General features: G+C 56.9%; 3 protein-coding genes across 18 annotated transcripts in view; 2 read left to right on the top strand and 1 right to left on the bottom strand.

Annotated features, from left to right (window-relative positions):
- Positions 1–247: 247 nt before the first annotated feature.
- GMPPB (GDP-mannose pyrophosphorylase B) lies at positions 248–7,347 on the top strand. 3 transcript variants are annotated; one of them, XM_005547141.5, is made up of 9 exons: positions 248–601; positions 728–808; positions 897–945; positions 1,080–1,222; positions 1,439–1,597; positions 1,686–1,764; positions 1,838–1,965; positions 2,049–2,231; positions 2,313–7,347. In XM_005547141.5, the coding sequence occupies exons 1-9, from the start codon at positions 473–475 to the stop codon at positions 2,442–2,444; spliced, it is 1,083 nt and encodes a 360-aa protein (XP_005547198.1). In that variant the 5' UTR covers positions 248–472; the 3' UTR covers positions 2,445–7,347. The 3 variants fall into 3 exon arrangements, with proteins under 3 accessions (XP_005547198.1, XP_005547197.1, XP_073888314.1); XM_005547140.5 differs by having other exon boundaries at positions 2,049–7,347; XM_074032213.1 differs by lacking the exons at positions 1,439–1,597; positions 1,686–1,764; positions 1,838–1,965.
- The window catches only part of RNF123 (ring finger protein 123), a 40,949-nt gene continuing 22,334 nt past the window's right edge, over positions 2,666–21,280 (bottom strand). For 9 of the 14 annotated variants that reach the window (XM_015445911.3, XM_045386261.2, XM_045386262.2 and 6 more), the window contains 18 exons: positions 20,069–20,175; positions 19,643–19,841; positions 19,147–19,292; positions 18,756–18,839; positions 17,917–18,024; positions 11,860–12,037; positions 10,590–10,664; positions 10,353–10,440; positions 10,179–10,266; positions 10,002–10,086; positions 8,484–8,623; positions 8,188–8,376; positions 8,014–8,089; positions 7,699–7,783; positions 3,550–3,692; positions 3,309–3,403; positions 3,098–3,183; positions 2,666–3,018 (listed from right to left, as the gene is read on the bottom strand). In XM_015445911.3, the coding sequence (XP_015301397.1) occupies positions 2,907–3,018; positions 3,098–3,183; positions 3,309–3,403; positions 3,550–3,692; positions 7,699–7,783; positions 8,014–8,089; positions 8,188–8,376; positions 8,484–8,623; positions 10,002–10,086; positions 10,179–10,266; positions 10,353–10,440; positions 10,590–10,664; positions 11,860–12,037; positions 17,917–18,024; positions 18,756–18,839; positions 19,147–19,292; positions 19,643–19,841; positions 20,069–20,175 (2,084 nt within the window). In that variant the 3' untranslated portion in view covers positions 2,666–2,906. Of the gene's footprint in view, positions 3,019–3,097; positions 3,184–3,308; positions 3,404–3,549; positions 3,693–7,698; positions 7,784–8,013; positions 8,090–8,187; positions 8,377–8,483; positions 8,624–10,001; positions 10,087–10,178; positions 10,267–10,352; positions 10,441–10,589; positions 10,665–11,859; positions 12,152–17,916; positions 18,025–18,755; positions 18,840–19,146; positions 19,293–19,642; positions 19,842–20,068; positions 20,176–21,280 lie in introns of all 14 variants that reach the window. The other 5 variants (XR_274648.5, XR_012431149.1, XR_012431148.1 and 2 more) reach the window with 4 other exon arrangements.
- On the top strand, positions 4,503–7,347 carry AMIGO3 (adhesion molecule with Ig like domain 3). The gene has a single exon (XM_005547143.4). It carries the CDS (start codon positions 4,723–4,725, stop codon positions 6,235–6,237), a length of 1,515 nt encoding a protein of 504 aa, XP_005547200.1. The 5' UTR covers positions 4,503–4,722; the 3' UTR covers positions 6,238–7,347.

Raw genomic sequence — 21,280 nt, 5'->3', positions numbered from 1 at the left:
CTGGACGGCGCGAAGCAGGGAACTAGGCCTCACCCTTGGCGCCAGTTCCGCCTTTGGATCCGCCAATGGCCAGCTGACCCGCGGGTCCCGGCCCGGGTCTCCATGGCAGCCCGGCGTACTCGGGCGCTCATTGGCTACGTGTGTCGCAGCGCTGCGACCCAACGCTCCGTCGCCGGCGGCCGTGCCACGTACGCGGCAGCCGATTGGCCCGCGGTGCTCGCGTCACTGCCCGCGCCGGGTCCGCCCTGAGTTCGTGGCCAGCAGCCGTCCACCCGGCGTCGCGTTCTGGGTTGTGGCGGCCCTGGATCCGGCGTCAGGGCGACCGGGAGGACGAGGTGGAGCCAGAGTCGGTCAGACGGGTTGGTGAAGGGCGCGGGGCCGGGCACGGCGTTGGGAGTGCGCTGCAGGGACCGACTAGACGGGCTGCAGGCACCTCAGAGCCCGGGACACCCCCTCAACGTCCGCAGGCGCGATGAAGGCACTGATCTTAGTGGGGGGCTATGGGACGCGGCTACGGCCGCTGACACTGAGCACCCCGAAGCCACTGGTGGACTTCTGCAATAAGCCCATCTTGCTGCACCAAGTGGAGGCGCTAGCTGCGGTAAGACCCTGGGTCGGGATCGGAGTCGCTTTTGGATCTGGCAGGACTAGGGATGGCCAGTGACTAGGGGGTCAGGGGCTCCCGTACCTTCTGACTGAGCCCGCCCGTTGGCCTGCGTTCTGACAGGCAGGCGTGGACCACGTGATCCTGGCCGTGAGCTACATGTCGCAGGTGCTGGAGAAGGAAATGAAGGCACAGGAGCAGAGGGTGAGGCACGGACTCTTGGCCCTTATCCTCGGTCCCCACCCAACTTCCCATCCTGGTAGAACCTGACTGGGGGTCCTCTTCCTTCCAGCTGGGAATCCGAATCTCCATGTCCCATGAAGAGGAGCCTTTGGGGACAGGTCAGTAGAGAAAGGTCCCTTGGGGAGGGTTTAAGGCCAGGAAAAGGGTAAGACCCAGCCTGCATTGGGCCTGTTGAGCCTGAATCCAGGGACTCAGACCTCCAGCAAGGTTGTGACCTGTCCCTTTCCCCCAGCTGGGCCCCTGGCGCTGGCCCGTGACCTGCTCTCTGAGACTGCAGACCCTTTCTTCGTCCTCAACAGTGATGTGATCTGCGATTTCCCCTTCCAAGCCATGGTGCAGTTCCACCGGCACCATGGCCAGGAGGGCTCCATCCTGGTAAGGCGCCAGGTCTTGTTTCTCTTGACACTTCCACCCTCCACGCCCAGCCTCCCCTGCCCCCTAGCCTTCATCTGCCTTCGGATGTTATGGGTACAGAGCTGTGCAGTATGTATCTTTAAGCACTTGGGGCAGAGTCTCTGAGATCTGGAACGGCATGTATATCAAGGCTCAGGAACACTGGACTAGGTCCGAGGTCCCCTTCCTTGCATTCAGGTAACCAAGGTGGAGGAACCCTCCAAGTACGGTGTGGTGGTGTGTGAGGCTGACACAGGCCGAATTCACCGGTTTGTGGAGAAGCCGCAGGTGTTTGTGTCCAATAAGATCAACGCAGGCATGTACATCCTGAGCCCTGCGGTGCTGCGGCGCATCCAGGTGTGTAGTAGGAGACAGCTGTCGGTGGGCTGTGGTGGGGCAGGCCATCACCGCCATGACCCTGCTCACAAGCTGCCCACTCCCACAGCTGCAGCCTACGTCCATTGAGAAGGAGGTCTTCCCCATTATGGCCAAGGAGGGGCAGCTATATGCCATGGAGTTGCAGGGTGAGGCAGGGAGGCCACAGGGTGGGGGTGGTCTGTGGCTGGGCTGAGGGCCCTGATACATCCCTCCCTACAGGCTTCTGGATGGACATTGGGCAGCCCAAGGACTTCCTCACTGGCATGTGCCTCTTCCTGCAGTCACTGAGGCAGAAGCACCCTGAGCGGTTGTACTCAGGCCCTGGCATTGTGGGCAACGTGCTGGTGGTGAGGCCCTTGCCCAGCCCATCATTAACCCCCTCAGTCTTGGGAGACAAGTGGCCCACTTGTATTTTTCCCACCACTCTCAGGACCCAAGTGCCCGCATTGGCCAGAACTGCAGCATTGGCCCCAATGTGAGCCTGGGACCTGGCGTGGTGGTCGAAGATGGTGTGTGTATCCGGCGGTGCACGGTGCTGCGGGATGCCCGGATCCGCTCCCATTCATGGCTTGAGTCCTGCATTGTGGGCTGGCGCTGCCGTGTGGGCCAGTGGGTAAGCCTGTGGGCTGGGCCAGGTGGGGAGAGGGGCGGGGAGTGTGCCTGTCTCCCTGACAAGGCCTATCCTCTCCTGGAGGTTCGCATGGAGAACGTGACAGTGCTGGGTGAGGACGTCATAGTTAACGATGAGCTCTACCTCAACGGAGCCAGCGTGCTGCCCCACAAGTCTATTGGCGAGTCAGTGCCAGAGCCTCGTATCATCATGTAAGGGGATGCAGTGGGGCTGGCCAAGCCCCGGTTTTCCCATCAGCAAGGGGAGAGTGCTGGCCTGACACATCAGAAGACCCTGGACTTGTTATCTGTCTGGGGGGCACTGGGTGAAGCTGAAGCTGTTGGACACCTGCCTTCTCATGTGGACATCATCTGGCAGGATCCCTGCTGGGCACACCCCACAAACCCTACTCCCTCAAGAAGGGCCAGGGCCAGGGCTGTATGGAATAATAATTTAATGCTGACTGTGGCCCTGACTGAGAGTCAAGCTCAGGCACAATTAGGGCCATGGCTGGGCTCCCACCAATGAGGATACAGGCAGGCAAGGAGGTTGAATGTGGTGGTGGTGGCGGTTGCGGGGGGGCAGATACAGGAGAAGGGCAAAGGGAGCTCATAAATAGGGCCCAGCCTGGCTCTGGGTTCAAGGGTGGAGGTTCCAGGATGGCACAGGCTGTGAGGCCTAGGCAGCTGAGGAGGTAGTACTCGTATTGGCCCAGTCCTCTACAGACACGATGGTGGCTTTGCAGAAGAAGCAGTCCTTGTTGTTCATCAGGTGCTGGTTGATGCAGGCTCTACAACAGGGGAGGGGATGAGGACTGCCCTGCATGTATCTACTGCTCTCCCCACTACCAAGCTGTGGGGACCACTTACTTGCACGACTTGTGGCCACAGGGCTGGAACACAGCAGAGATGGGGTGGGCATAGCAGATGGGGCAGAGGTCCTCCTCACTGGTGGGCTGCAGGGAGGAGAGTGAAGGGTGGGCTGGAGTTGGATGCCTGGCTGTGTGGATGTCTGCTGTGCCTATGTAGGAGTGCACACATATTCAAGTGGCATGGACCTGTGCACCATGGTCCCACTCACCAGAGAGGCAGCTGCTGCCTGGGCAGATGCAGAGGTCAGGTGTGCCAGCATCTGTTCCACTTGGGCCAGCTCATCGGCACTGATATAATCCGCATCTGGGGAGTGGTAGGTAGTGTCAAGTCAGAGGTAGATGAGGATGTCATGCCTTTTAAATATTCCCAGCCTAGGACTTTGTTGTTCTTAAGGTTCCTGACCCGATCCAGCCCCAGATCTCCCTGACCCCCCCCACCAGCCCACTCACAGCTCTGCAGGGAGAAGCGCTTCCGATCAGGGGCTGGCAGGGCAGTGCCAGGTGCTGGGGGCTCTGGCTGTCCCAGGAGATAGCATATTGAGCGTAGCTGGAAGCAGGGATCTGCCAGGAGTACTGATGTGGCTCGCTCTCTCCTAGGTAGGGGATGGTGCAAGGGCAGTCAGAAGGCTTGGGGCCTGGCTAAAAGTAGTCTCTATTGGGATTGCCAATGAGGAGTGCCACGGCTTGTACATAATCACCGCCCCCCTGCATCCTTTCCGTCTCCCTGCTTCCCAAGCCCCAAGTCCTGTATTCTAGTAAGGTGCCACACAGCCTGGGGTCTGAGACGGAGTCTGGCCCTGTTGCCCAGGCTGGAGTGCGATGGCGCGATCTAGGCTCACTGCAACTTCTACCTCCTGGGTTCAAGTGATTCTCCTGCCTCAGCCCCCGGAGTAGCTGGTATTACAGGCGCCCACCACTACGCCCGGCTAATTGTTGTATTTTTAGCACAGACGAGGTTTCACCAGGTTGGCCAGGGTGGTCTCGAATTCCTGACCTCAGGTGATTCACCCGCCTCGGCTTCCAAAAGTGCTGGGATTACAGGCGTGAGCCACCGCACCCGGCCTGGGGTACCACTTTAAGAGGGCTCAGGGGAGCCACCTTAAGAGAGTCCATCTGCCCCATAATATATCACTCAAATAAGTCATTTCTAATAAACACTAACAGCAGCTTGGAGACATTCTTCCAGACTCCCCCTTTTACTCCTCGAGGAAAAAGGAGCGGCGGAGAGCTGCCAGCCAAAGGCAGACTGGGGCTTTGGGGTTGGGCTCACTCCTCATCTGGCGGTCATGTGGGGCCATTGGGCACTAGGGGATGCAGCCGCCCCGCCTCCTCAAACGGGAGCCAATAGGAGCCCGAGCCCCGCCCCTGGGGGGAGTATTTAGGAGCCGATCAGGAACTCGCTTGGAGAGGGCTCGGGAAGCCGAAGGGAGCACGAAGAGAAGTGCAGCCCCGCCTCACAACCTGGGAACCGCACAGTAGGGGCCGTCGGCCGGCCAGAACCCGCCGTGCCTCCTCGGCAAGGGCCATCCGGTGCCACCCATGTCGCACTAGAGCAGAAGTGGGTGAGTCCTGGAACTGCGACCTGCACAGAGCTGCTCTGTCCTGTCCCTGGTGGTCGCCGCCATGACCTGGCTGATGCTGCTGGGGGCACTGCTCTGCATGCTGTGCGTTGGGTTAGGCACCCCGGACTCCGAGGGTTTCCCGCCCCGTACGCCCCACAACTGCCCCCACAAATGTATCTGCGCTGCCGACCTGCTAAGCTGCACTGGCCTAGGGCTGCAGGATGTGCCGGCCGAGTTACCTGCCGCTACTGCGGACCTCGACCTGAGCCACAACGCGCTCCAGCGCCTGCGCCCCGGCTGGTTGGCGCCCCTCTTCCAGCTGCGCGCCCTGCATCTAGGCCACAACGAACTAGAAGCGCTGGGTCTCGGCGTCTTCGCCAACGCCAGCGGCCTGAGGCTGCTCGATCTATCATCTAACGCGTTGCGGGCGCTTGGCCGCCATGACCTCGACGGGCTGGGGGCGCTGGAGAAGCTGCTTCTGTTCAATAACCGCTTGGTGCACTTGGACGAGCATGCCTTCCACGGCCTGAGCGCGCTCAGCCATCTCTACCTGGGCTGCAACGAACTTGCCTCGTTCTCTTTCGACCACCTGCACGGTCTGAGCGCCACCCACCTGCTTACTCTGGACCTCTCCTCCAACCGGCTGGGACACATCTCTGTACCTGAGCTGGCCGCGCTGCCGGCCTTCCTCAAGAACGGCCTCTACTTGCACAACAACCCATTACCCTGCGACTGCCGCCTCTACCACCTGCTACAGCGCTGGCACCAGCGGGGCCTGAGCGCCGTGCGCGATTTTGCGCGCGAGTACATATGCTTGGCCTTCAAGGTACCCGCGTCCCGTGTGCGCTTCTTCCAGCACAGCCGCGTCTTTGAGAACTGCTCATCGGCCCCAGCTCTTGGCCTAGAGCGGCCGGAAGAGCACCTGTACGCGCTGGTGGGTCGGTCCTTAAGGCTTTACTGCAACACCAGCGTCCCGGCCATGCGCATTGCCTGGGTTTCGCCGCAGCAGGAGCTTCTCAGGGCGCCAGGATCCCGCGATGGCAGCATCGCTGTGCTGGCCGACGGCAGCTTGGCCATAGGCAACGTGCAGGAGCAGCATGCCGGACTCTTCGTGTGCCTGGCCACTGGGCCCCGCCTGCACCACAACCAGACGCACGAGTACAACGTGAGCGTGCACTTCCCGCGCCCAGAGCCCGAGGCTTTCAACACAGGCTTCACCACACTGCTGGGCTGCGCTGTGGGCCTGGTGCTCGTGCTGCTCTACCTGTTCGCACCACCCTGCTGCTGCTGCCGCCGTGCCTGCCGCTGCCGCCGCTGGCCCCGAACACCCAGCCCTCTCCACGAGCTGAGCGCACAGTCCTCAGTACTCAGCACCACACCGCCAGACGCACCCAGCCGCAAGGCCAGCGTCCACAAGCACGTAGTCTTTCTGGAGCCAGGCCGGAGGGGCCTCAATGGCCGCGTGCAGCTGGCAGTAGCTGAGGAATTTGATCTCTGCAACCCTGGAGACTTGCAGCTGAAGGCTGGCTCTGAGTCCGCTAGCTCCATAGGCTCCGAGGGTCCCATGACGACCTAGACTGCCCAGGGCCCCCACCCAGGCCCCCACCCTCTTGCTGCTCGCCCTGCTGTCTGCTTCGGTCCAGAGAACTGGCAGATGCTGGTGGGAAGCACTGTGCCTGGCCCCCCAGCTTCCTGTATGGGCCTCGAAACACAATGGGCTTTCTCACTCACTGGTAGAGACAGGCGTCGTAGTCCCCAACCTGCCTTCTGCTCTGCCCCTGCACAGGACCCAAAGGCCCCAGGCCCTGCAAGCTGTGCTAGTGCCTGCTTTCCCGGGGACCTCCTAGTGCCCAAATGCCCTGTGAGCCTGAGAGACCCAGGCCCCTGTGGCTTTCAACACAGCACAGCCGTGGAAGTAGCTGTGTTCTTCTACAGCCTGTGGAAGAACCCCTGTAGCAGAGCCCCCTGTCCACCCTCAGGGGCCGAGGCAGCTCTCCAGGAGTGGTGCTGAAGAGCTGACGCAGGGTCATCTCCCCTTCCCAAGGCGGTGGGAGGGAGTGGGCCCACAGGGAAAAGACGACGGCTCTGAAGGAAGATGTCGCCCACACCCCAGGACAGAAAGAGGAAACAAGCCCGCCCTCTGGTGAAATGGGACTCCCTCCCAACCGCCTGAAAGCTTCACAGATTCACGCAGAGTCCAGTGGGCAGGAACTAGGCAGGAAAGGCTCCTCAAGAGACTCCTGGGGGGGCTGGCCTAAGCCCCAGTCAGAGGCCCTGCTCTCTCTGGCCCGGGGCATCCAGCTGTTGTTCTGAAGGCACAGCCCATTCCGTGGGCTTACAAGACACAGTGAAGGGGATCATGGCCTGCGCCCCTGCTTTTCAGCAGTAAAAAGCCCAAAAAGCCTGGAGAGCATGGCCAAGTTGGGAGGGCCGAGCCGGAACTCCATGTCCCTCGAGAGCAGGGGCCTCTTAAGGGCTGGCACTGGTCTCAGCCTAATGGCTGAGGCGGTGCCCTGGCTTCACATGCATCTCACTGCTCCCACTGCGGGAGGGCAGGGAATGGGTGTCTGGGAGCCCTTCATGTGTAGGGCCGAGCTGGGGGCCCCCATGGCCATCCTGGGCCCCACTGCTCCAGAGTTTCTTAATAAAGGCAGCACGTGCTTATTGCTGGAGCCTTTGCAGACAATGGCGGTCCTGTGTGTGTTCAGCTCTCCCGGCGGCCTGGCCCTGTCCACCACAGGATGACACACCTTCCGGAGTCCTGCCTCCCATGCCCGGCCTGAGGCATGGCCACAAACCAGTGGCTCTGTGGGCCAGGGCCACCTGTCCTGCTGGGGTCCCAGATTCTCCTACTTAGAGAAGCTCCCTCTGACCCCTATTTAGGCCGTTCACACCTCACTACCTTCCCTCTGCCTCAAAACCTGATACTGAGGTCCATTTTCCAGATGAGGAAACTGAGGTACCAGGAGGCCCTGTCCAGCCCCTTCTCACCAGACACACCCAGCTCCCACAGGGGCCCACGGTCCCAAACACTCACTCTGAGGCTGGGCCACGCACCAGGAGCTGCACCAGGATGCCCGTCACTGCCACCAGAATGGGGTAGTGGTCCACGCTCTCTAAGCCTGAGGGGAAGGGGAAGAAGGACATGAGCCACCCACACACTCCTGCTGCAAGGACTCCGGGCCTGACACGGTCCACCCTGCCCACTGCCCTCCCTACAGAAGGGTGAGCCAAGGCTGCAGAGCGCCAAGCCTGGCTGTCCGGGGGCAGAATGTGGAATTGGGCATCACTGTTCCTAGCAGAGGAACCAAGGCCTGTAGTGTGTTGGGGTGCAGGGCATCTAGGTCCTCACCAGGCAGCCGTAGGGTGACCACACGATCAAACAGGTTCCTCTCAGCTGTCACTCGGTTCAGCACCTGGTTTAGCAGCTGTGAGGGGAGCAGGAGTCCATTGGTGGATGGGGAGCGCCACCACTGATGAAAGGGGCATTCCGAGGGTCCCACCCTTGCTGCCCAGATGGCCACACCTGTGCAAGACGCCGCAGCAGCATCTCGGAGGTAGGCCGGGTCCAGTCAAGGAATATCTCAGGCACCAGTGTGATAGTCATCTCCAAGACACGCAGCAGGCTGACTGAGAGGTCAAAGCAGGTGGCACATACCTTGAGCTGCCGGCTGTCCACAAAGTTCCGCTCCAGGCGCTCAGCAGCCTGCTGGATCTGATCCACCAACACGTGGACATGCAGCGGTCAGCACCTGGCTCTAGCCCGGGACCAGGCCTCATCCCCTGCACCACCCTAACCCACGAGGCTGCACCACAGCCCACCTCCTGGATCATGCCAATGAATTCAGAGAAGGCCCAGTTGAGCTGATTGAGGACACTGTTGAGGAAGCTGGGCGCCACATCAGGACCCTGCTGCAGGAGGTCCGCCATGTGCTGCTGCAGCAGGGTGGAGGGGCAGGGCTCTGCAGGGGGACAGGAGGTAGCATCATCAGGGACTCCACTGCAGTGGCCTCTGCCTGTTTGCCTCTGTCCTCGCCCATTGAGACTTTGGTATAAGGACAGAAAGACAGCTCCCTAGGAATGCTCAGGTCATGAAAGCAGGGGACAGGGGACAGCTGCCTTGTAGTTAGGACAGAATCTGTCCCCTCCTTCTAGTAGGCAAACTCCAGGCTGCAGTTGTTTCCAGCTCTGACACCACACCATCCACCCCAGGCCTGGAGCAGCCACATAGCCAGAGCCTGACCCTCAGCAAGTTCTGGGTCACATACCCTTCAGATAGGGTCAGACCTAGACAGGGTGGCTTAGACGCTTCCCCACCAGCACCAAGGCCAGCTCCTCCAAGAGCCTACTCTGAGCCCTGCTGCAAACCTGCTGTCCTCTACTGTCCTCTGCTGCCCTTGGCCTGGCCTTGGCATATGGCCAAGGTGGTAGGCGCCAAGTCTGGGCTGGCAGGCAGCAGTAACCAGAGCCCTCAGCTGCAACTGGCCCGGCGCACCTCCCCACCAGCTTGATGCAAATCAATAGTTCCCGCAGCAGCAGGACGGGCCTGGCCCCACTGCTGCTCTCCACTTGCAGCTCAGTTCCACCCTGGAGGCAGGACCACAGCAACTGGCAAGGACTTGCTGTGTGACTTAGCACAAGACACTCAGCCTCTCTGGGGACACCCTTCAGATCAAAACACTGCCCACAAGGGCAGAAACAGACTACATGAGCCAAGAAGAGCCACCACGAAGGGTGAAGACAGTGTGTGGTAGGCACTCTGCAAGGGCCAGGCCTAGGGTAAAATCCTCAGGCTCATGATACTTGCCCTCTGCTCCCAACTAAATGTCCCTTCCTCCAGGAACCCCCATGAATACCCTCTGGGCACCTGGCCAACCTCCAATCTGTGCTCCCACTGGACTCAGGTGTCCAAGGCCGAAGCCAAGGCCAGGGTCTGGCACCAGCAGAGAGCAAAAAAGAAGCAGAAGGACATGGTGCTGGGACAAGGCTGGAGGTCAGGGAGCTAGCTTTGAGGGCAAGGGACAGAGTATTCAGTCTGCATGAGCTGCGGCAGGCCAGGAAGATGGTGCCACCTCTCACCATGACCCATGTAGAGCGTCCAGGCCCAAAGGACACATGTAGGACTGTGGGCAAGGTGGAGGAGGGGGAGTCCCAGCCCGAGCATCCTTGGGCTGGAAGGAAGCAAGGAAAGTGGAAACCCCAGGGGACAAGTAGGGAGTCTGGGACCCAATGGGGGAACCAGAGAGGGGCTGAAGAACTGGAGAGTCTGAAAGAACCCATGGGTAGGGGGTAAACACCCCCGCCTGCCTTGCTCATGACTCCACCAACCCAGATACTCACTCTGGAGGCTGGGCAAATTGGCATCCTCAAGTTTGGTTTTCAGCAGATGTGGCAGCCGTGTATAGCGGTACCCGAAGCCACAGCCCTGTGGAGGTGGGGGTCGGTGCTCAGGTCAATGGGACAGGGCACCCTCTCCCTTCAGCCAGTCTCAGCCACCTCCCCTTGAGTCAGGCTTACCCTCCAGAGCCGCACCAGGATCCAGTTGGTCTGGGCCCAGGGCCGCTGCTCATAGGGTGCCAGGAGGTTCCTCACCATGGCGATACGCCTGTGAGGGCAAGGAGGGGAGAGACATGGGGTGAGGCTGGGCACGGTGCTTGTGGCCAGGGTGTGTGCCTCCCAGGCCCCACTCACTGCTCCTCAGGGATTCGCTCCACAGCCCGCAGGGAGTGTGGGTAGCACACGTAGCTGGCCAGGGCCTGCATCAGCGAGTCTCGGATGTCTGCGGGGAGACGCCGTGCCTCAGTAGGGGCTTGGCATGAGCCCTGGACCCATGTCTCATGCCCACCTGGCCACATTTTTCATAGAAGAAAGCCAACCAGAGGTGCCATCCCATCCCCTTCCCCCTGTACCCTCTGTAGGGCCCCTCACCAGTGCCCACGATGCGTGTGTCAGCAAAGTGTTTGGCGAGAATGGCAGCCAGGCGGGTCAGTGTCTCTTCATAGCCTGCAAGGGTAGGAATTGAGACGTGTTGGCTAGGAGTGGGGGCTCCAGAGGCAGGCATGTCAGCAGGTTGGGTGGGCTTGGGTAGCAGGCTCTAGAGCTGGCTCCCAAGCCCAGCCTGGACCCAGGCTGGCATCTGGGGACATCAGGCAAGGCATTCATTGGTGGCTGTGGAGGGGCTAAGGCATAGGCTCACTGTGAGGGGATGACAGGCCCTGGCAGGAGCCCTGACCTGGGCTCAAACCCATCTCAGCACACACACCTGATGAGCAGTCAAAGCTCCTTGGGCACCCACAGCTCTGTCTTTGTTTTTTATTTTTATTTTTTATTTATTTATTTTTTTGAGACGGAGTCTCGCTCTGTCGCCCGGGCTGGAGTGCAGTGGCCGGATCTCAGCTCACTGCAAGCTCCGCCTCCCGGGTTTGCACCATTCTCCTGCCTCAGCCTCCCGAGTAGCTGGGACTACAGGCGCCCGCCACCTCGCCCGGCTAGTTTTTTTTTGTATTTTTTAGTAGAGACGGGGTTTCACCGGGTTAGCCAGGATGGTCTCGATCTCCTGACCTCGTGATCCGCCCGTCTCGGCCTCCCAAAGTGCTGGGATTACAGGCTTGAGCCACCGCGCCCGGCCTACAGCTCTGTCTTTGAAGACAAAGCCTACACCGAGGCCTGGGGCTAGGCAGGGTGTGGGCTAGGGGCTATGACAGCTCACTGCCTGATCCAGACATACACAGTACAGCTTAGCCTGGAATCAGTGGGCTGCGAGAAGCCCAGGTTCGGATGTGGACCGTAGCAGGGTCCACCCCCTGCTGTGATTTACCAAGACAAACCATTCTGCCCCTGACCAACTGCCACGCTTTGTGACCAGTGCCAGGGAGTCAGGGTGCAGGGCCAGCTGGCTGCTGCACCACAGCAGTTGCTCATAGCACTAGGAAGGAAGTGAAAGCCAAGGGGTCTCCACCCACTGTGTTCCATCTTGTCTGTTTTCCTTTGCCAGGGAGCTGTTGGATCTGTGGCTGCAGGTCCCAGGGCAGGGTGCAAACATTTGTTTGCTGCAGGGTGAACCACAGAGGAAGCTCCTCCCCTCCCTGCCCCCCACGGATGTGTGTTGCTGGGCCACAGAGGTCTCAGACCAGGGCTCCTAGGGCTCACACTAGAGACCCCTTTTCTGCTTCTGCCCCAGCCTGAATGGTTCCATCACCTGGGAGCTCCTCCATGCTGTGCACGGGACCGAAGTAATTCTTGAGAGCACTGTAGCTGTTGATGGCCACGCTCAGGTAGAACTCGGGCATGAAGGCAAAGAGAGACCCTGTGCGATCACCGTGCTCAATGGTCTGCAGGCAGACGCGCAGCAGCCAGTAGATGTCCAGCATCTTCTCCTGCAGGAGGCACATGGGGTGCTGCTGGGTTGTGCACCAGTGGGGTCTTGGGCTCATGTCCTGGCCTGGGGATCAGGAAAGGCCTCCCCAGGCCTATGACAGCACAACTGAGACCTGGATTTCAGGAAGCACGAGCAGTGGCTTAAGCAGGGCAATCGAGTCCTCAGCAGGCAAGAGGGACGCACTCAGTCTGGAGGGCGTATTACTGCAACCCAGCCAGAACTCTGGTCAGCATATTTGTAAGCAAGTTCTTTTTTTTTTTTTTGAGATTGAGTCGCCCAGGCTGGAGTGTAGTGACGCCATCTCGGCTCACTGGAACCTCCGCCTCCCAAGTTCAAGGGATTATCTTGCCTCAGCCTCCCAAGTAGCTGGGACTACAGGTATGTGATACCACACCCAGCTAATTTTTGCATTTTTAGTAGAGATAGGGTTTTGCCACGTAGGCCAGGCTGATCTTGAACTCCTGACCTCAGGTGATTCACCTGCCTCAGCCCGTAAGCAAGTTTTAGGCAAGAGAGTGCTGTGACCAGAAGTCTGTGTTGAAAAGTGGAGTACAAGATGCATGGAGGGCCCAAGAGAGCTGGCAATGGTAAGCAGGCAGGCAGAAATTTGATCTGGAGTGCAAAGGAGAAGGTGGTGGGAAGGCAGGGGGCAGTGTGACTGGTGGAACAGAGGTCACAGGAAACAGACAAAACCTGCTGAGGGCCCTGCTCCCCACAATGTGGTTTCCACAGAGTCCATGTCAGGGAGCCCAGGCAAGAATGCGGCCTCAGGTTCCAGCCCAGACCCACAGCACCTGTGTGTCTTGGAGTGCGGTCGGAGCACCTGGGCTTCACACCAGCTCTCTGATGTGCCCTAAAACCCAAGGAGCTTAGGAGAAGATGTAAGCAAGAGTTTAAGGGGCGGGCCTGGGTGCAAACCTAGGCAACGATGATCCTGCTGCTACAGAAGGCCAGGGAAGATTGGGTCTGGCAAGGGGATGGCAATGGCCCCATGAGAGCTAAGGCATCAATGCAAGGGAGATGGAAATGTGCCAGCTGGATTGAGATGGGGGCAGACAGAGACCCTGGTGAGACTGTTTCAGAGGTGGGGAAGAGCCCATGCTAGAGGGAGATGAAGGAGAAGATGAAGCAGCTAAGACAGAGAAAGAAGGAGACAGCATAACTTTTGGGCACATGTAGAGTCAAGGCTGGAGTGCAGTGGCACAATCACAGTTCACTGCAACCTGGAACTCCTGAGCTCATGTGATCCTCCTGCCTCAGCCTCTAGAGTAGCTGGGACTACAGGTATGTGATACCATGCCCGGCTAATTTTTGTATTTTTAGTAGAGATGGGGTTTTGCCATGTTGGCCAGGCTGGTCTTGAACTCCTGACCTCAGAGTAGCTGAGACTACAGGTATGCATCGCCATGCCCCGCTAATTGATTTTTTTTTTTTTTTTTTGTAAAGATGGGTTGTCCAGGCTGCTCATGAACTCCTGGCTTCAAGTGATCCTCACGCTTCAGCCTCCCAAAGAGCTGTTCTACAAGAGTGAATCTTTCCATTAATAATGGGATTAGAAAGACACAGGTGAGTTAGTGCTGAAGATGTGGAGAATGAAGGCGGTTCAACATAATAAAGACCATATGAAAAGCCTCCATCTAACATCACACTCAATGGCAACAGACTGTAATCTCTCCCTCCCTCAGAACAAGAACAAGACAAGTGTGCCACTTTCTCTACTTCTGCTCAGCATACTCCTGGAAATCCCAGCCACAGCAACTAAGCATGAAAAGGAAAGGAAACCACACTGGAAAGGATAAAGTAAAATTATCTCTGTTCACAGACATGATTTTATAAGTAGAAAATCCTAAAGATACACACACACACAAAAAACCCCAACTAGGATTAATAAATAAATTCAGCAAAATTATAGGATACGGTCAGGTGCAGTGGCTCAAGCCTGTAATCCTAGCACTTTGGGAGGCCGAGGCAGGCAGATCACCTGAGGTCAGGAGTTCAAGATCAGCCTGGCCAACATGGTAAAACCCCATCTCTACTAAAAATACAAAAATTAGCCGTGGGCAGTGGCGGGCATCTGTAATCCCAGCTACTCAGGAAGCTGAGGCAGGAGACTTGCTTGAACCCAGAAGGCAGAGGCTGCAGTGAGCTGAGATTGTGCCATTGTGCCACTGCACTCCAGCCCAGATGACAGAGACTCTGTCTAAAAAAAAAAAAAAAAAATTGTAGGATACAAAATCACTATGCAAAATCACTATGCTGGCGTGCAGTGGCAAGATTTTGGCTCACTGCAACCTCTGCCTCCCAGGTAGCTGGGACTATAGGCATAATGGGATTAGAAAGACACAGGTGAAAACCTGCAAAGTAATCAAGAAAACAATCCCATTTACAATAGCATCAAAAAAAGAATAAAATACACTGGAATAAACTTAACCAAGGAAGCAAAAGACTTGAAGCTATCTTGAAAACTACAAAATGCTGCTAAAAGAAATTAAAGATCTAAATAAATGGAAAGCCATCCTGTGTTCATGAACTGTTAACATTGTTAAGATGTCAATACCACTCAAAGGAATCTATGTATTCATGCAATCTCTATCAAATGCCCAGTGGTATTTTCTGCAGAAACAGAAATACTCCTCTAAAAATTAATATGGAATTTCAAAGGACCTCAAATAGCCAAAACAACCTTGAAAAACAACAAAGTTAAAAAAAAAAGAAAAAAGAAAAACAACAAAGTTGGAGGTCTCACTTCCTGATTTCAAAACTTACAGCAGGCTGGGTGTGGTGGCTCATACCTGCAATCCCAGCACTTTGGGAGGCCGAGGCAGGCGGATCACCTGCGGTCAGGAGTTTGAGACCAGCCTGACCAACAAGGTGAAACCCCGTATCTACTAAAAATACAAAAATTAGCTGGGTGTGGTGGCGCATGCCTATAGTCCCAGCTACCTGGGAGGCAGAGGTTGCAGTGAGCCAAAATCTTGCCACTGCACTCCAGCCTGGGCCACAGAGCGAGACTCTCAAACAAAACAAACAAACAAACAAAAAGATATGCAAATGGCCAATAAGTGCATATAAAGGTACTATTTGCTATAATATCACTAATCATTAGGAAAATGCCGAACCACAATGAGGTACCATATCCTACCCATTAGGATTTACTATTAAAAAAGTAGAAACTGCCAGGTGTGGTGGCTCATGCCTATAATCCCAGCACTTTGGGAGGCCGATGCAGGAGGATTCCTTGAACCCAGGAGTTTGACAACTGGGCAACATAGTGAGACCCCGTCTCTACCAAGAAAAAAGCAGGGCAGAAAATAACAAGTGTTAGTAAGGATATGTATGGAAAAATTGGAACCCTCGTGCACTACTGGTGAGAATGTAACAGGCATAGCCACTGTAGAAACAATATGGTAGTTTCCAAAAAATTAAAAAGCAGAATTGGCTAGGCACAGTGGCTCATGCTTGTAATCCCAGCACTTTGGGAGGCTGAGGCAGGCGGATCACCTGAGGTCAGGAGTTCAAGGTCATCCTGACCAACATAGTGAAACCCCATCTCTACAAAAAATACAAAAATTGCCAGGCGCAGTGGCTCATGCCTGTAACCCCAGCACTTTGGGAGGCCGAGGCTGTCAAATCACCTGAGGTCGGGAGTTCAAGACCAGCCTGATCAACATGAAGAAACCCCATCTCTACTAAAAAAAAAATACAAAATTAGCCAGGCATGGTGGCGCATGCCTGTAATCCCAGCTACTCAAGAGGCTGAGGCAGGAGAATCACTTGAACCTGGGAGGGAGAGGCTGCCATGAGCCGAGATCGCGCCATTGCACTCCAGCCTGGGCAACAAGAGCAAAACTCCACCTCAAAAAAAAGAAATAAATAAATAAAAAATTAGCCGAGCATTGTGGTGCGCGCCTGTAGTCCCAGCTACATGGGAGGCTGAGGCAGGAGAACACCTGAACTCAGGATGTGAGCTGAGTCGCGCCATTGCACTCCAGCCTGGGCAACAGAGTGAGACTCCATCTCAAAAATAAAATAAAATAAAATAAAAAACAGAATTACCATATGATATAGCAATTCCACTTCTGGGTATATAACCAAAAGAATTGAAATTAGGGTCTTAAAGAGATCCTTGCACACCCATGTTCATTACAGCATTATTCACAGTAGCCCAAAGTAGAAGCAACTCAAGCGTCCATCAACAAAGGACTGGATACACGAAATGTGGTGTCCATACAGTGGAATATTATTCAGCCTGGAAAACGAAGAAATTCTGACACATGCTATAACACAAATGAAGCTTGAGGACATTATGCTAAAGCCAGACACAAAAAAACGAATAGTGTATGATTCTCCCTAGATGAGGTGCTTAGGATAGTCAAATTCAGAGACAGAAAGTAGGATGGTGGTTGCCAGGGGCTGGGGAGGGGAGAACAGGAGGTTCTGTTTAACGGGCACAGAGTATCAGTTTTGCAAGATGAAATGAGTCCGGAGATTGGCTGTACGACAATGTGAACAGACTTAACACTTAAAAATGGCTATCATGGGTGGCCGGGCACGGTGACGCACGCCTGTAACCCTAGCACTTTGGGAGGCCGAGGTGGGAGGATCACACGAGGCCAGGAGTTCGAGACCAGCCATGCCAACATAGCAAAACCCTGTCTCTACTAAAAAATACAAAAATTAGCTAGGCACAGTGGCACGCCTATAATCCAGGAGAAGTGCTTGAACCCAGGAGATGGAGGTTGCAGTGAGCCAAGATCATGCCATTGCACTCCAGCCTGGGCAACAGGGTGAGACTCTGTCTCCAAAAAAAAAAAAAAAAAAAGCTAAGATGGTAAATGTTATGTCACACATATTTTAGCACAACTAAAAAAAGGCAGAGAGATGAGAGGGAGAGGGTCTTGAGAAGATAGTGTGGGAGAGGGCAGCCAAACTTCTGAGGGAGGTGGGCAGGCAGAAAATCTCAGGACAGAAGGGAGAGGAAGTTCTCGGCATGGGGCAGTAAGCACAGTCATCCAGGGTAGCAAGAGAGTCAGGATTGGGAAAAAGGTGGAGGTGGTTTGGGTTTTGGGGAGGAGCCATGAGAAGAAACAGCAAGCAGAGATGATAGAAATGGGGACCCCAAAGGCCTCAATCACCCAGTCATGCAGGGGTACGGCCAAGAAGACAGCAGATACCCTGAACTGGGCACCTTAAGAGATCCTCAAGGCATTCACTGGTGGGGGAAGAGATGCCAGGAGAGGCAGGGAGAGGAAACAAGTCCAGAGGGTCTGAGGCCTGGGGATAAAACTTCAGTCATAGCAGGAGTGCCCCATCCATCCGTCTGTCCATCCATGTATCTGACCAGGCTGAGTGCCTTGGGAGGGCAGAAGCTCGTCTTTCTGATTTATTAATGTGTGTGTGTCCCTAGTGTCCAGGACGGCACCTGGCACACACCAGGTTTTGGGTGCATGTTATTGAATGAATGAGCAAGTGAATGAGCGAGTGAGTAGAGAACAAGCCAGTGGCCTTGGGTGGTAATGAGTCAGACAGAGGCAGACACAGAGGGTGGGGTGTGGCTCCGGGAAAGACTGCAGAGCCCCTGATGCACTGGGAGAGAAGGAGGGGAGCCAAGAAACTGGGAGGGGGTGGGAGCAGGGGAGGCAGACAGAGCAAGCTTGTTCCTCGAAGGACAGGTCTATGAGGCGTACTGAAAGTCCAGAAACAGCGCTTCCTCAGTCCACAGGGCATGAGGAGTACAGGGAACATGGCATGGGGTGATGGAGTCTGAAGTGGGAAGGGACATGTGTGTGCCAGAGGCCCGCGAGGGCAGGGGCATCAAGGGCCCTGGCACAACCTGGCCAGTGAGGTCGGGGAGGGGCAGCTGCAATACTGGCTTACCTGAGAGTAGACAGTGGCGTGGACCCAGGCAAGACGACGGCTCAGGTGGTCCAGCTTTTCTGAGAAAACCTTCTGGCTCTTCGTCAACTCTGCAAGGATGTCCTTCCTCTGCCACCCAAGGGGAAAGGAGGACAATCAAGACATGGTCCCATGCTCACGTCCACCCTAACCCTAACCCTGCAGGCAGCCTAGGAAGGGCCCTCTAGTGCCTGGAGTGGGCAAGGGATTGGGCTCCCTTTTTCAAAACCTTCTTCTGCCACTGACCCTCTGGTGACCCTGAGCCAGCCTCAGAACAGGGCCATGGTGGTCCCCTCATGACATGGAAGTAAGGCCCAGCTGGGGGTCTGTGAGCCCCTGGCCAGAGCACCCAGGGAGCTGATATCAGAACCACTGCTCCCCCAGCTGCCAGGCCCAGGGATCTGCTGACAGGTGGGGGTGGGTGGGAGCTGTCAAGGAAGCTCAGCCTGGGCACACTGGGCCCCACCTTCCTAGGCCAGGGCAGCTACAGCAGAGGGCTCCGGAGGGTGCAGCGGAGCCAGGCCCCGCTTCCTGCTGACTCTGCAAGTGGCCGAGGAAGCACTCAGGGTCAATGCATAATTTATGAGGAGACTGGGTGTGCTTCAGCACTTATTGGGCCCAGGGGGTGGGGGGCACCTAGGCACAGGCCACACTGGTGATAGGTGCCAGGCCTTGCTGCCAGCCCCACTCTCACTGGCGTGCTATGGCCAGGGTTAGGGTGGGGATGAGAACTACCAGGGCAGCCCCCAGAACCAGACTTCATCTGTGGTTACTCATACGAGTAAGCAAGCTGCCCCCCACCGAGACTATGTGGGCCTTACCCGCTTGGGGCACCGGCGGAGCTTGTCCTCTGTGTCCCTCAGAGCCATAGCGTATTCATTGACATCATCGGAGACACCCACCATCTACACAGCATGGGACCACGTGTCCAGAGGGCCCCTTAGGCACTTCATCCAGGCTTCTTCAGACCCAGTGTGGACCACCCCAGCCCTGCCAAGGTCCCAACCTGAGGCCCAGGGTGGTCCCATTCCCACAACAGTCAGCAGGTCAGACTGAGGCAGCAGGAGCAGAAATCAGCCTCACTGAGGCATGTGCTCCCATGCACGGTCTTGCATAGGCAGCCCTGCAGGCCCATGTGCATACAGGCATACACACACACCACCAAACACGCACACCACCCCCCACCCAACGCGGGGTCCAAGAGTGCACGACCTTGCCCAGCTGCTGGTGTACGCTGAGGTTGTACATCATGACTGCCCCATCTAGGACTTCCAGCAGCGAGTTCTCGGTGAGGGGCTGCTCAGGCTCCTCGGGGGGCCGCCCCAGCAGCAAGCCCTCGTTCCAGTGGCTGCCTTCAACTGGGGAGTCAGGGAGGGCAGGGTCAAGGGTAGGGCCATCCCGGCTCTCCTGAGCCTTCCTCACAGCAGGAAAGGAAATTGTCTCTCCCATTCCTGTGCCCAAGGAGGGACCCGCAGGGAGCCCATGGGGGCATGGGGGTGGGGTGGGGTACAGGGCAAGGCCTGCGGTACCAGGACCTATTTCTGTGGCATTGATCTCCTGCCCTCAGAGTGTGATTCCTGCACTCCTGGGATGCTGCCAGGCCACAGGGCTGGGAGGGCACGGGGTGTATTTTGGCTTTGCCTGGGGCGGGGATTGTACACTGTCGAAGGGTCCTTTGGGGACCTGCCTGACCCCACCCAGCACCTACTGTCCTCACGGGTCCTCTGTTCCACGCTCAGTGTGCGGACCTTCACTTTCTCCGAGGTGCTCAGAGGCCGCCGTGGGGTCATGAGGCTCACAGCCGCTGTGCTGAGGAAGCGGTTGGCTCGGCCCAAAGTTGGAGAACTGAGCCAGCCGGGCCGGGGCAGGGGCAGTGGCCCCCCAACAGCCAGGGCCTGCATGGGGCGCTGCAGTGAAGAAAGGAGGCCAGGACGAGGGCTGGCTCAAGGTTCCCTTGGCCCACGGGGCTCGAGAATCATGAGGGAGGGTCCATGCCTCCACCCACAGCGAGGGACCAGCCTGGTGAGAAACCCCTTGCCTGCATGGAGTGGGAGGTGGCCCTGGATGAGACTCCTGCCCCCAAGATACAGGTAAAGCCCAACACAAATCCCACCACCTGCAGCCATTGCGGCACCTGGGCCATAGCTGGGGCTGGCTCCTCATCCTCGTCTAGGTCATCCATGGTGGTTGACTGGAGCTCCAGTGGGTCGATCACAATGTTGGCTTTGGAAGCAAGGTCATCTGGGAGGAAGAGCAGGAGGGTTCTCAGGCCAGTGGTGGTACAAGAGGCCACAGTGGAAGTGCCCAGGATGGTGAGAGAGCCCAGCACGCTGGGCAGGAGGCCTTGCAGAGCCCGGTTTAGCACCGTATCTGTCCCTTATCCCTCTGCCTGCTCCACCCAGCCTTCACTCTGAATCTCAAGGGCCCCGTCTAGCTGCCACTCAATAGCAGGAGGCCTTCCCCATCATACTCTTCTTTTTCATTTATTTTCAAATTGACTTTCTTTTTTTTCTTTTTTTTGAGACGGAGTCTCGCTCTGCCGCCCAGGTTGGAGGTGCAGTGGTGTCATCTCGGCTCACTGCAAGCTCCGCCTCCCGGGTTCATGCCATTCTCCTGCCTCAGCCTCCCGAGTAGCTGGGACTACAGGCGCCTGCCACCATGCCTGGCTAATTTTTTGTATTTTTTTAAAATTAGAGACAGGGTTTCACCATGTTAGCCAGGATGTTCTCGATCTCCTGACCTTGTGATCCGCCCGCCTCGGCCTCCCAAAGTGCTGGGATTACAGGCCTGAGTCACAGCGCCCAGCCCAAATTGACTTTCTTTATTCTTCATAGATGTAAGCCCATCATGCCCTTCCTGCCAGTCCCCGGTTTTGTTTCCCAGGACCTCCTGTTCTCCAGGGCCTCCTCTACTCTGACTACTCAATAAACAAAAGGAGATGCCAGGGCTGCTTCATTCTGGGCACTCCCACTGGGAGCCAAGCCTCATCCCAGGTTCATCCCCACTTCCATGCTAACAACCGACCCCGCCTTCACTGCCTCCAGCCCAGGCCTTGCTCCCCGCTAAACGTGCTGTGTCCAACACAGAATTTCTCATCCCCACCACCTCCTGCAGCCACTCTCCCTGATGGAGCCCTATCCACACAACCTCTGGCAGGAAGCCTGGGGTCATCCTGACTCCTCCCCTCCACCTGTGCCCTCTCCTACCTCCCTGGGGCAGGCCCTTATCTCCTGTGTGTGGACACCTGACCTCCCTGTCTCTCAGCCCCTACACTCCGGTGTCCACACTGCAGCGCCAGAGAGAGGTTCTGACAGCACAGACACACTCTCATGCCTGGCTCAGGGCC

This window comes from Macaca fascicularis, chromosome 2, assembly GCF_037993035.2.
Source record: "Macaca fascicularis isolate 582-1 chromosome 2, T2T-MFA8v1.1".
In the NCBI taxonomy this organism is placed as follows: Eukaryota; Metazoa; Chordata; class Mammalia; order Primates; family Cercopithecidae; genus Macaca; species Macaca fascicularis.
Note: the sequence above shows the minus strand (reverse complement) of the source record. Positions and strands in the feature narration are given on the sequence as shown.